Here is a 13,765-nt window from a genome sequence, read left to right on the forward strand (position 1 = left end):
TCCATAAATGATCGTTTATTGACAATGAGAATCTACAATTGACTTTTGATGAAATGTAGAACAAGAAACGATTTTTCATGTGGATGGTACAAGAGTGATCAGAATGATAATGTAGGTGAAAATGATCACGAAGAAAGACAGCCATTCAATGATGGCAGCGAAATGTCTCCACGACGATTCCTTCGGTTCGCTTCCAGATTTTGGTAAGTCTGAATTATCCTCGCCTTCTCCGCCCAATATTCCCGTGGTAGACAATTTGGAATCGTCGTCAGTAAGAATAAGAAAACGCCCAGCTCTGTTACTCAAGATGAACGATGTGGTCGTAGAGATCCAATAGGGCACCTCGATGCTCATTTCTTGCATTTTACGGAGTGCAGCGGTTAAAACTAAGGCGAACACGGCTAAAGCTAATGAATCTCGGTAGTACAGTACTGAAAGAACAAGCATTTGAACTGTAGAGAATATATCTGTTACGATTATTACGTTGATTACAAGATAAGTTGCCGGCAAGTAAAGAGCAGGATATCTACTTTGATAGTCTAATAGAATATTTCAATGTGACAGATGTGGTAGAATGGTTGGATAAGATATTTGCGTGAGTTATGCGAATGTATTATATTTAGCTAGCATTATGTAATAAATACTTACATATATTTGGAGGATTAATACCATTGTGAGGTAGCTGCCAGTGCAAATCGAACATACAAAGTATATGGCAGATTAAATTCACACCAGCAACAGCCATTCTTTCCGTTGATCTCGAATCCAACCAAAGTACAGTTAACGTAAGTAACATCATCGCTATAGCAGGTGTGATATACGTAGTATGCATTACACCATAATGCCGACTTATAGCGAACTCATAAACGATCATCGGATAAGTATCGTTTGGACAGCATTTATATTTCCTTAATACTTTGTACGCGTTTAGTACTTTGAAATCCCACTCGGTATTATTCGCGAACCCATCCATTTGGAACTATCAAATCACGTAAGATTAAATATTATATTACGATATTAACTCTTCATGGGCAAGTACATATATTTCCGCATCTCTATTTTCGTGGACAAACTGGGACGTCTGTGTCCCACGTCCAATTCTTTTATTATTCTAAGCTTTTAAAAATTCTGGAATATTTATTGAAGCTCGTACTGTGTCACACAATTGGCTTTCGAGTAAAATAATTAAAATGTTTCCCGGGACAATTAAAGATTCGCTTGAAGGAATTCACAAATGAAATTTCACTCGGTGTACAAGCGACTTAGGCTGCCTAAGAAGAATTAATATCAATTATTTAAGATATCATAAATTTTCTCGAATTTCACTCAAGGAGTCTATCAAAATTCTATTGTCTTATTTCGCTAGCTTTGGAATTTCGAAAATATTTATGAAAATTGGAACCATTTCAACTCAATACCAATTACCGCTTTCTTGTCTAGATTAAAATTCACTTCCTCCCCCGAATGAGACCACGAACCAAAATTAATTCGACACCGATGCGTGTCGTAGGGCCATGAAGCAAAGTCTGTGGCGCATTTAGCAACGTGCATCACCGATGGTACACAGCTAACCGATCCTGTGTTGAAGACCAAACATGTCGTCGGTGGTATACCGGTCTGGTCGAACATCATATCGCCACTAGACAAAAGAAATAAGATATTTAATGATTAACAGACGATACTTACAAACGAACGATAAATTTACGAACGATATATTTATGTCTTTTATTTCGGTCAAAAGGAAATTAAGTTCAAGAAAAATTAATATCCTAGCGCTTCTAATGCTTATAATCGAAATATCGATGATTTTTCAAAATCGCAGAGCACAAGATGAGTGCAAGATTCTATTTTAATAAAAGGACCAATCTTGATTTCGTGTTCCAATTAAAATTCATATTTTCGATGTCAATTTCTATTATTCTAAGATTTTTGAGAATGCTTGAGAATATTTTTTTGAGGAATGTAATGACGATCATTCTGCTGCTTACGAATTATAGACGGAAATATCAGGAATCCAAATGCTATCGCTTCGTACGTGAATAAAATTGATTCCATCAAAGTCGCTGGGCTTCCAAGACAGATGGGCGTCGTTCCAAACCTACAAATAAAAGTGCTTGAACTCTTCCATGAGAAATGCGATAAATAAGTAAGTAAATTAAAGAATAAACGTCACTTACGAGCGTCATCCAACTGTGCAGTGTCATTCTACCATTCCAATCATCCTAGAGGCCGATTCCAGCAAATAATAACACAGACGTACAATAAGATCGAGATCTTTAGATCGTGAACAATTTAAATAATTTCGAAAACATATATTTTGTTTTTTAATTGACGCTTACGAAATCCAGGATTTTTGGTAGTAGTTGCATGGTGACGTTGTTGGCAACTTGATGAGACAGAGTCGGTCGAATGCTGCTATCATATTCACAGAATAGGAATCTCTTCAACCTCAACATTGGCGGGACGATGTCATGACTTTTGCAATTGTATGCAAGTTCGACATCCTCGAGAAAAGCAATTGCTGAGACAGTATTTGGAATCGAAATGAAACTTTTTGAATGGCAGAACTTCGAAGTAGTAGAATTGCAATAATAAGATCCTCATAAAGCTCACGAACAATAAAAAAAAAAGGAACAAGAAGTAATTATAATATTAAAATAATAATTTAACGAATTTTGTTAAGATTAACAGGAAGCGAAAATTAAATTTACAAATTACATAATAGTGAATCTTTCAACAATTTAGTTACCACTAAAAACATCGATACATTATGTGAAACTGAATTTTTAAAATGATCGTGGCTGTTATTATTAAAGCACGAAGCTTATTATCATCTTAAGCGATGGGCTTTTGCATCTTTTTGAAAGGTTCGGAACTCGAACTAAATATAATACGTTCGTTCATACCACCAAAATCGTTAATATTTATTTTTAAACAGAATGATAGTAAAGCACCGAATAGAAAAATTCTAGCGATACAATATCAAGAAAAATCACAGACAGAACACAATTTTTATAATTTTTTATTTCCTGTCTTAAGTTAAAAGAGAGAGATGACAGCGATGATCGATGACACTTTACCCGAATTATAGCCAAGAAGAAGGAAACATCCAAGCACCGTTTGTATTCTCATTTTGATTGAAATGAGCCAACAGCCATCAGTCGACTGAACGATTTCTCGTTCGTGGCAGAACGATTATCAGACGCCCCGTGAAATTCGAAGCTACAGATACGCGAGACGCCCCCAGGGTGGTTCAATACTTTTCAAATATTTTCAGATAGAGTAATAATAACGAGAGGATTCGCTATACATAAGCAATCTGACTAGCCGACGGAATTTTCGATGAGTTTATTCAACCGTGTTCCAGAAGAGTTATCGTTTTCATTGTACAATGATTTGAAGCATAATTTCTAAAATACTTTCGCGATCAATCACATCATACTCGGATTGTATAAGATTAAATTCACTTCTCCTGATCATATTATCCATTAAACAAATAATAACCCCTCTTATCAAATCAAAATAAATACGTCGAAAGTCTTCATATTTCAGAAAGAGAAAATTTCATTTAACAAACGTATAAAGTAACACATTATATTAAAACAAAGGATTTTAACACTCGATCCGTCAATGTACGTGTAGTCTGTTAACTATGCATCATATCCATTCAATGTATAAAATCGTTCCGCAACAACATATAGTATAACTTTACTTGAAAGATAAAGAGAAAAACACGAGCAATTTCGATATATATCATATAGCAATTTCGATATATATATATATATATATAATATACTTCGTGTATTTCGATATATTTTAAAGAGTAAAGATGTGCTATATAGAGAATATTTTAACCATGGAAAACAGTATAACAAACATATTAATACTACGGTAGAAATCTTTAGAATTATAGCTTTTGTAACAAAAGGGTTAATATCTTAGTCGCGATATCCGGCGGAACAAGTTCTCTCATTGTTGAAATGAGTTCATCGCTACAGTTTCTCCCGTACGTGCTTACAATACCGATAAAGTAGCTATTTGGACATGCGTAGTACTACGTTTTCCTTTATATACAATCTACACGCGCTGAATATCAGTCTGCCGCGCGTCTTCGTGCGACCGGATAGCAATTGGGTAAATCTGTTCTTCCTCTGGGCACCGAAATTAATTGGAATAATACGTGAACGAATCGAGTGAAGGATCAGAATCGAATTGCTAGGAAAAATATGAAATACATCGGGGCACTCGATGTGGGCACTACTACCGTGCGTTTTCATATAATCGACGAAGAAGCGAACACAATTGCTTCCTCGGCGGACAAGGTTCGTTATGTTTATTACCAGCTTTCGCAAATATCGCTTAAGATCAACGAAGAGATATAAGTCTGCTGACAACGTTCATAGTTTTTGACTTCTATCGAGTGAAATTTATAACAGTTTGTTAGAAGATTTATTTTAGAGTGTGATAAATTATCAAGCGAGTATGATAAATTTTAAAGATTGGGAGAATTATTCGGAGGATCTTAGACTTTTCTGAACTTTTTCGTTTGATAACGATCACGTAATTAAGTGTCGTTGCTTATCTTGTATTCCATTTCTTATTTTCTAACTGGGAGAGGTATTGTAGAGCGAGCCTTAAGTTTTAAATTACAAATTCAAGTTGGAAATATTGAACTAACTTTCAGGTCAGTGTGCAACTATGGATGAATCGATAGCGGTAGATTATACAGGAGTGTCTTATTTTCACACATATAAGAAACTGTTTAAAATATTAATAATTCTATGATTTATCTCAGCAATAAATTTTTCTTTCCGATTAATGATTGTATATATTTTCTCATGCAGGTGTACACGTATATAAGCTTGTAATAAGCATTCATACATTGATAATATGTGCACGGATAAAGTATACATTTTTTACTGTTGGTGTTACGAAATGTTATCACGTAACAGTTTCTTTTAAATCAGATAAAGTATTTTATATCTAAAGACTATTTCTCGACTTTCTTAGCTAATAGAAAAGATATTATCTTATCAATCTCCCGACTGACAAAAAAATAAAGCTGTTGAGTGATATAATCGAATTGATTAATTAAAATTTTCAAATATTTCCAGAATACACAATATATTAGTTACACGCAACAACGAATCGGAAAAACAATATCTCAATCATAGCAACAACTGTATAATTACATCCTCCGTTGGAAAGAAACACTTGTCATAATAATAGAAATAATTCTATTTATATCATAGTATGTTATAATTACTTGTCTATCATTTTTAAGTCGCTATCATCAATACGAAAGAAAATATTCAACTAAAAGTAGTCTGTCGCATTTAAATAGCAGATAGAATATTATAACCGATAGCTTTTTTTAAATAAATAAATAAAGAAAAAAACTGTAAAAAAATATATAAAAGTAATATGTCACGAATAGAGAAACTCTCCTAGCTTAGAAAATTACAAATCGGAAAATGTTACGTAAATAATACAAAGAATTATTACTGACCTTCTCACTTTGATCTCTGATCACGTAGTAATGTAAATCAAAAAAATTTGCCGTGTTATTTTTCTATTCAGAATTTATCATGACGGCAATTCTCTTTTATTTCTAACGAAATTGTAGTTCATACGTTTAAACGTATGAAGCTATTTTGACAATATTACATTCTGTCGCAGAATTGGTTTAAAATTTGTTTCCTTGTCGCAGATCGGTCGTGATAATATGATATCAACAATGGAAGATCCTGATGATTTAACGATATCACACGTCTTTAGACGCATTGTTAATTACATTTAGTCAATATTGTATTTGTCGATGGCAACTGCTTTTTGAAAAGATAACGTGCCAGTAAATGTGTGTTGGCATTACTTTGTCGTTATTTACTAGCTTTTGCCTGCGACAAAATATATTGAATTGTAGAAAGGTTCGATTTCAGAACAAACACGACGTAAACAATAACCATCGTCGCTTGATATCTACAAATATAATATTTTTATTCAAAATATTCAAATTTCTATTATCCGAGATAGTATAGAGTACAATTTCAGTTATACAAACACATATTCTTATAAGGGACATATTAATATACGAAAACCACAGGTGAAAAATATGCTAATTCACTCGTGAATAAAATTTACAAGATACTGAATTCATTATGATGGCATAGAATTCATAATAAGAAACATAAAAATGGGAAAGAACTTATTATGCAGTTTAATGTACCTAAAACGTCTAATTCCTTCATTCTTTTAAATGCCAGGTTAAACTTTTATATCCAAAGGCAGGCTTCGTAGAAATAGATCCGGACAAGCTATGGACGATCATCGTAGACGTAATAAAGAACACCTTAAAAGGTAAGCTCTAGTAATCGAATAGAAGCTCTAGTAATCGTAGTATCGAAGAATCGAAATTATTTTTTTTCTTTTATTACTCTAGAAGCCAAAGTGGACCCGGAATCGATCGTTGGTATCGGTATTTCCACACAACGAGGTAGCTTTACGACATGGAACTCGAAAGATGGAAAATATTATCACAAGCCAGTATAACCAATCATTCATTATACATTTCTGTAGTATTTTTTATAAATGTTCGAACGTTTTATTTTACGTTTCAGCTTTATCACGTGGAAAGATCTACGTGCTGACGGCATAGTGAAACAATGGAACTCGTCGTTGATGTTAAAAGCATTCCGAGTAGGATCGTACATTTTGCACAAGATTCTCGGCGAAGAACGATTCTTGTTGATGAGTGCTTTTAAATTCATGAATACACAGGTTCTTGTCTCCTTTAAATTTTCACAAAATTACGTGCCTTCTTTGCATCTTGACATTATTCTTTTCATAATAGTTTAGAAAAAGAAAATTTTGTTTGCTTTCGAATGGAACGTGAAGTACAAATTCTGAATGAAAGATGGAAAATGAAAATTGTAATCACTTCGTTTTCAACGATTGATTTACTATTTTCATTTTCGGTAATTATGCTCAAAAGAGAGCCTCATCTCCGATGATCTTGACCTTCAGGTATATTGTAAAGGGAAAGATTCTGAGCAACGTGCACTTCGTCTTTTGGAGCCCCCCCCCCCACCTCCCATGAAATCTAATTCAACTTACCACTATTATCACAATACTACACAAATGCAATTTCATCTTTAACCATATAATTTTAACCATATAATAACCATATAATCTTTAACCATATAATTTGGAGTAAATTTAATCTAACAATATAATTTTCTTTTTATCATAATTTTTAAAACAAGATCATCCTACACCTAGGACAAAGTGCACGTTGCTCAGGACCCTCCCCTTTACAATATATTCAAAATTCAACAGAATGCATAATTTTTATGCATAATTGTCTCATTTTCAATCGATTTTGAATCCTGCTGATTTCTTAAATCTGAGTTAGTCTTCTGTAATCGAAATTTTGTTTGCTTATTAAAAAGAAATATTATAACTGTGTATGTAGTTTGCTATTTTTCACTCTGTTATGAACGAAAGATGTTCTTAATATAATGATAGAATACAGTAGTATAGAGTGAAATAAAATAATATTCAGAACACGTAGACGGTTATAAAATTTTGATTTACATATCGTTTATTTTTTGCTACTTGTTTTGCGATGCAACTTAGATAACTCTAAGGTTATTGTGGGCTCTGCAAAACGTGCCAGGTTTGCAGGAGGCGGCGAACGACGGAAACGCCTTATTTGGAAGCATTGATTGTTGGCTTTTGTATAAACTTACGGGTATTCATTTCAACATTATATTTTAAAAGCATATATTTATTTTAAACGAGTAAAGACAGTTCATATACCCAATCTTTTTCATTTTATTATTTATTTAGAACGTTCAAGACAATTCAGTTTACCAAGACTTTGTTTCAATTTAATTATTAACTATACTTGTTTTAATTGTAATATCGTCACACCAAGAAGTATTATCTTAAAATGATGAAATAAGAAGAGAATCGATGAGAATAAGTAATTTTCTTATTTACATATAGTAGGATCTTTGAAATAAATCTTTTTTCTATAGGAAAACACGTGACAGACGTTTCGAGCGCAGCAGCAACAGGACTTTTCGACCCATTTCTTATGACTTGGTCTGATCTAATGATGAATTTTCTGGGAATTCCACGCAATATGTTTCCGGAAATAGTTGATACCAGTAGGAATTTTGGCGTTATCTCAAAGGACATATTTGGTGTTGAAATTCCAATATTTTGCTCAGTAAGTTGTACAACTTTATTTTAGAACTTGAAACGACCGAACAATTCTCAATATCAGATATTTTGTTTATAATAACGTAATTCTTTAACAATGTAATTTGAAATAGATGGCAGATCAATCGGCCTCGCTGTTTGGTTCCGGATGCATGCAGCCGGGAGATTTGAAAATTACTCTGGGAACTGGGACCTTTATGAATGTGAACTCAGGAAGAAAATTACATGCTTCGGTCGCAGGTGATTTTTCTATTAGAATAAATAATTGTTTTATTTATTTCTAGCAGAATAATATTTTTAAAAATCGCAGAACACATACAGAGATTATTCCGCAGTGATGTTTCTAGAAAAAGAATAGACAATCTAAGTATTAGTAAATTTCAAAGATAAATATAATTAATCTTTTTCTCAATAGGTTTGTATCCTGTAATCGGATGGCAGGTAGGCGATGAATTAGTATACATGATAGAAAGTGCATGGAACGACACTGGAACTATCATCGAATGGGCCAAAAATATAGGTAATTGCTCTTAACGAAATTATCGAGCACATCTACGCCGTCATTCATAAGTAATATGATTTGAAGTAATACGATCTACGTTGGTTAACAAATCGTTGGAATTTTAAAGACTTAGTTCGTTTTAGGTATAATCGATAATCTTGCTGAAACAGCGAACATTGCAAACTCAGTAAACGACTCTGATGGAGTATATTTTATTCCCGCATTTAGCGGATTACACGTGAGTTCTCATAAAAAATTAAGTAGTTTTAATTCGATGAAATCGATTGGATTAAGAAAATTCCTTACAATTTATTTACAGATTCCAATAAATGATTACACAGCAGCAGCAGGTTTTATAGGCATAAAACCTACTACAAATAAAAGTCACATTATTCGATCGTTGTTAGAAAGCATCGTTTTCGGAATAATGCAACTTTTCTACGTACTAGGCGAAGAAACTAACTTCACTCATCAAAAGATACGGTTAGCAAAGAATTCCTTTGAATTCCTATGAAAAGAATTCCTATGAAAATCACGTTAGACATAAAAAGAATATTCAAACAATTTGAAATACTGACAGTCATTCCTATTGTTGTGTTAATTTTAATCGTGCTTTGCTATTCCTGTTATAGGATCGATGGTGGAGTGTCAGCAAACGATTTTGTGTTGCAATTATTAGCCGACTTAACAGGTCTTGACGTAGAACGTGCGACAACCACAGAGATGTCTATTTTAGGAGTGGCATTTCTCGCTGGTTTACAATGCGGTATGTAAATTGCTAGACCGCATTGAACTCTCTACAACTAGAATCCTTGTATCATAAATAGCCACAACAATAACTTGAATTGGTCTACCACGTTCGACTTATATTTTTCATTATTCTGTTCCTCATTCTTACACAAATTTCGTCCAAACTATTGCGATCACCTATGTTAGTATCGTGGTCACATCGGTTAGAAGCAGAGCCATAAATTAAATTAAAATTATTATCTGTTTGAAAGGAACATTATAAATGTGGTATTATATGATGCAAAATCTAGAATAACATGCCTTTTATTCTACTTTCGTACCGTACAATAATGGAGAAAGTTCGAAACAGTGCGCTTATTTAATCGCACTTTCTAGCGTAATACAAAATGTAGAGAGGCTAATAACGTGAAACTATATTATTTATTTTCTCTGATAACCCTTCTGCTTTCCATTTTAATTATATTAACTTTAATTATACTTTAATTATTTGCTTATTTAGGTGTATGGAAGAACAGAGAGGACGTAGAAAAACTTCGAAAAACAGCAAGGATATTCCATCCAAATAAGGAGAACATGATTCATTATCAACCGATAATTGCTCAATGGAAACAAGCTCTCGAAAGATTCGGTCGATGGTATTCTCAAGATTCGTAATTGATATAAAATACAGAACAAACGAAAAAGAAAAAGAAAAAAATACATTAAGAAATGCGATATCTTGTGATAGCAAAAATTTATTAATAATATACTTGCATATTGATATATATGTATTGTTATAATAAAACTCGTATCTTTATTAAAAAAAGCAATAGAATATTCTTTTAAATCCATAAGAAAATAGTCACGGTTCTAAAAAATAAATATATCCCTGTTCAATTATACATTCTATTTATAACAAATATTTTAGTGAAATTTATTATTATTCAATTTTTATTAAAATTATTATTCAAAAAAATTAAAGATTTCTTATATGTCTATACCTAATTGGAAATAGTATTGAATTGTCATATCTACATATATACTTAACAAAAATTGCAGTTACACGCTTGATGACAATGGTACGAAAATTCTCGGCATACTTCTATATTTTACTTCTGTGCGCCTTTATTTTAAAATTAGTAGATACACGTCCGACAAAAGTTGCTCGTATCGTATTAACAAAAAAGAGAGGGGAAACGTTTAAATCGTTAATTTGGTTCGAGAAAAGTCGAGGCGATCGAACAAAGGTTAAAGGTAATATGCCTGACATTGAGGATGGGTGGTCCTGAACGCATAAGAAAATTATACATTAGTCTACGAAGTGAAGACATTTTGTACTGATATTTGTGCGATTTTTCATGGAAACTTCACCTGTGATATTAAAGATTTCCATTGCGTTAAATGGACTTTCACATTCTGGTTAAATTTTTATTTTTCCGACGTGACCCACTTGTCCATATGTTTCATGAAAATACGAAATTACCAAATTGAAGATTCGTAAGAGTTTCAAACAAGAAATAGCTTCATCTGGAAATTAATGCTGATTCAAAATCTAATTCGAGTAGTCGAGGAATAAGAATTTATCTTACAGAGATATGCCCGAATCATTTTTAAAGATATACGTTTTCCTCTACATGTTGATCGATTCAATAGTTTTTAACGTAAAGCAGCTTGAAATAAATCAACGTTGATTTTTTTAGAAAGTTGCGTAAACCAGTTTTCTGATATTGTTATACAATTATGGCGGAGATTGCGTGATAGACTTTCTCGATTACGTTTGCTTCATGCAGGTTTGCCCGCACAGGATACATCTGTATCCGTAGAGAAAGCGCCAAAGAAAGTGAATTGAGAAGCCACATTTCACAAACGATCTAGGAAAGTAGGAAACAAAAGCGTGCAACTCACTGGAAGAAAGGCAATCTTTAATTTAAAAATCGAATTAGGGAAATTACGTCGTATTGATTTATTTACATTCCTTCTTTTTTTTTCTTTTTTTTGTGCGAGTGTTATAATGCAACGCAAATTTTATGTAATTTTGCAGCTAAAGTATCGAGAAGAGCATATTAAAGTATTTTCTTATTCGAGTGGTGACAAATAACTCACACCTGAATAATATTAATGAAAATTCATTTGCATATTATTTAGTTTAAATATTATTCTACTCGAAGAATTTACAAATTTTACTTCATTGTTATTATAAACATTGCTATGGATTAAAAAATTCTTGCTTTCAAAAACTCTATTCAATTCTACGTTTCGAAATTTCTTCGCGTAACTTAATTGAACTGAATGAAGCTTGTTTAACGTTGAAAATATCGATTCAGATACTCGGACGATAATCGCCGGTACGGCGTTTGTATGCAAATAGGCACGACCTCAGCTTTTTAAATTCAGCGTAATGTTTCTAATGAAGTTCCAACTCCCGCCAGTTGTTCTATCATTATAGCGATCGACATTCAGTCCTTGATTTTCATCGATTACGTATGAACGACCGATCGCGCGACGATTTTCCCTGCAGTATCTCAGCAATAATCGCCGCGTGTTAGAAAAGTGTACTGGAAAATTATTTACAACGCGCAAGTTTCCCGTAATAAAACGTGAAATATGACTGATCAACAAAAATCAACTATGGTGAGTACAATATTCGTATGGTATGGATTCAAATCTTATGATATGTTCTTCTCTCGTTCAGAAATTCGCTAATAATCCAGCTTATTAGTTATTTTTCAATAAATATGACAAGGTCGATTGATCACGCTACCTTTTCCTTCATAAAACAAATCTAAATAATTGAAAACGACGATTTATCATTGTCGTCGCGTTACATAAACAATAAAAAAAAAATGTGGTGATATTAGTAAACAAGGAAAAAAATCAAAGAATGCAAAAACTCGTTTATTGATCAAATGTAAAATATTGTGAGTGCAAATATAATCTATGTTTACAATTAAGAAAGAGAAGCTTCTTGAATTTGTATGAAGAACCTGGTAATAAAATTTGTTCAGGATCAAATCGAAGAGAATTAATAACAAGATGTTATGATTTAATGAAACCGGCAAGTCATTGCTTTCGAAAAAATAAGCTTAGAATAGAATGAGTTGCTCTGATCATTAAATTCTTCAAAACTCGTTTAGATCACATGAGGTCACCATGTCCTCAAAGAAAATGATCTTTGTTCATCGATATTTACTTAGATAGTTTGCATATGTTAATTCGTTTCTCTACCAATGAATCTCATATACCTAATAAAATTAGCAACACACATTGTCTATTGCATTTTCTCTTCGCATAATGTCGTATAACTTCGATTTAGACGAGAGAGGCAATTATAAATAACAAAATTGAAAATAGTTGATAATCGGAGAATACAAGGAAATAATAAAATGTTTAAATTGAACTGGAGTGACAACGAAAGAAAATTTTTCAAGAAAGCAGAAATAACTTGGAGTGCGATAAACATATCGAGGGAAATAATTTAAAGAGGAAGCAGTGATGAACTGCGGAAGATAAAAGAGTGTGAAAATACATATTAAGAGAAATTCTTATGAAGATGAGAGAAAAATCTGAAATGAAACGGAGACGTTTCAGATTCTTTTAAAATTAAGAATAAAATATCTTCGTGAGTTCAATTATTTTCACTACAAAATTACAAACAATGTTTAAATAACAGCGTTTAAGTCAGAGGAATATAAATTATAAATGATCGTGGAAATAATTATGGAAGCCTAATATCATAAAAATCATAAAAATATAAAAATAATAAAAATAAATAAGTAAAATAATAAACAAAATAATAAATAAATAAAAATAATAAAAATCATAAAGTGTAGATACAGTTCTAACCATGATGAATATTAAATTTTGACTGTATTAATAAATTATGTTATTTCAGAAATAATGTGATTGGCGAAATAATACGATTGGTGTAAATTGACATCGGGAAATCACTAAGCTTGAGTGAAATATTACAGATAGAATATTATTAAAATAAAATATTAAAATAACATGTACTTCAATTCCCGTCTACTATTTATTATAATTAAATACATGTATATACAATATATTGAAATGTATGGAATTTGTATTTTAACAGCACTGTTTCATTCGTGCTTGAATTTCTACGATACGGCAAATCAATGTATCTGCTTTTGAGCAAAGCATTCTTTTCAGAGAAAGGAAAAGTAAAAGTAGGCTAGTTACGTGGACATTTCTTAGCACTTTTGTACAAATTATTTATATTCATGATCTCAGGACATTTCGTATCTGGAACTATTTACATTTTTTCGTTTCCTTTCTCGCTGTCCATAT

General features: G+C 32.2%; 3 protein-coding genes across 8 annotated transcripts in view; 2 read left to right on the forward strand and 1 right to left on the reverse strand.

Moving 5' to 3' along the window:
- LOC100646787 (neuronal acetylcholine receptor subunit alpha-3) overlaps window positions 1–13,765 on the reverse strand; it is a 20,210-nt gene continuing 6,445 nt past the window's right edge. For 2 of the 3 annotated variants that reach the window (XM_048408721.1, XM_048408722.1), the window contains exons 4-9: window positions 2,340–2,521; window positions 2,178–2,222; window positions 1,989–2,098; window positions 1,426–1,639; window positions 649–979; window positions 1–431 (exon numbers count right to left, since the gene is read on the reverse strand). In XM_048408721.1, coding sequence (XP_048264678.1) covers window positions 76–431; window positions 649–979; window positions 1,426–1,639; window positions 1,989–2,098; window positions 2,178–2,222; window positions 2,340–2,456 — 1,173 coding nt within the window. In that variant the 5' untranslated portion in view covers window positions 2,457–2,521 and the 3' untranslated portion in view covers window positions 1–75. Of the gene's footprint in view, window positions 432–648; window positions 980–1,425; window positions 1,640–1,988; window positions 2,099–2,177; window positions 2,223–2,339; window positions 2,522–3,080; window positions 3,551–13,765 lie in introns of those variants that run through there. The other variant, XM_003397831.4, reaches the window with a different exon arrangement.
- Window positions 2,128–10,283, forward strand: LOC100646422 (putative glycerol kinase 5). Of its 2 annotated transcripts, none has more exons than XM_048408718.1 (12): window positions 2,128–2,146; window positions 6,264–6,357; window positions 6,440–6,543; window positions 6,618–6,777; window positions 7,636–7,750; window positions 8,040–8,233; window positions 8,340–8,466; window positions 8,642–8,746; window positions 8,872–8,966; window positions 9,048–9,211; window positions 9,361–9,494; window positions 9,978–10,283. In XM_048408718.1, exons 3-12 carry the CDS (start codon window positions 6,521–6,523, stop codon window positions 10,130–10,132), a joined length of 1,272 nt encoding a protein of 423 aa, XP_048264675.1. In that variant the 5' UTR covers window positions 2,128–2,146; window positions 6,264–6,357; window positions 6,440–6,520; the 3' UTR covers window positions 10,133–10,283. The 2 variants fall into 2 exon arrangements, with proteins under 2 accessions (XP_048264675.1, XP_003397876.2); XM_003397828.4 differs by lacking the exon at window positions 2,128–2,146 and adding an exon at window positions 4,084–4,322 and having other exon boundaries at window positions 6,440–6,539.
- LOC100646182 (aldehyde dehydrogenase, dimeric NADP-preferring) overlaps window positions 11,932–13,765 on the forward strand; it is a 15,165-nt gene continuing 13,331 nt past the window's right edge. For 2 of the 3 annotated variants that reach the window (XM_012312178.3, XM_048408711.1), the window contains exon 1: window positions 11,933–12,088. In XM_012312178.3, the coding sequence (XP_012167568.2) occupies window positions 12,062–12,088 (27 nt within the window). In that variant the 5' untranslated portion in view covers window positions 11,933–12,061. Of the gene's footprint in view, window positions 12,089–13,765 lie in introns of all 3 variants that reach the window. The other variant, XM_048408717.1, reaches the window with a different exon arrangement.

This window comes from Bombus terrestris, chromosome 9 (genome assembly GCF_910591885.1).
Source record: "Bombus terrestris chromosome 9, iyBomTerr1.2, whole genome shotgun sequence".
Taxonomy (NCBI): Eukaryota; Metazoa; Arthropoda; class Insecta; order Hymenoptera; family Apidae; genus Bombus; species Bombus terrestris.

Coding starts and splice junctions, on each gene's coding strand:
- LOC100646422 (XM_003397828.4), top strand. CDS start 4,227: ATGAAATACATCGGGGCACTCGATGTGGGCACTACTACCGTGCGTTTT. Junction 6,778..7,635: donor TTAAATTCATGAATACACAG/GTTCTTGTCTCC, acceptor GATGCAACTTAG/ATAACTCTAAGGTTATTGTG. Junction 8,967..9,047: donor CCGCATTTAGCGGATTACAC/GTGAGTTCTCAT, acceptor ATTTATTTACAG/ATTCCAATAAATGATTACAC.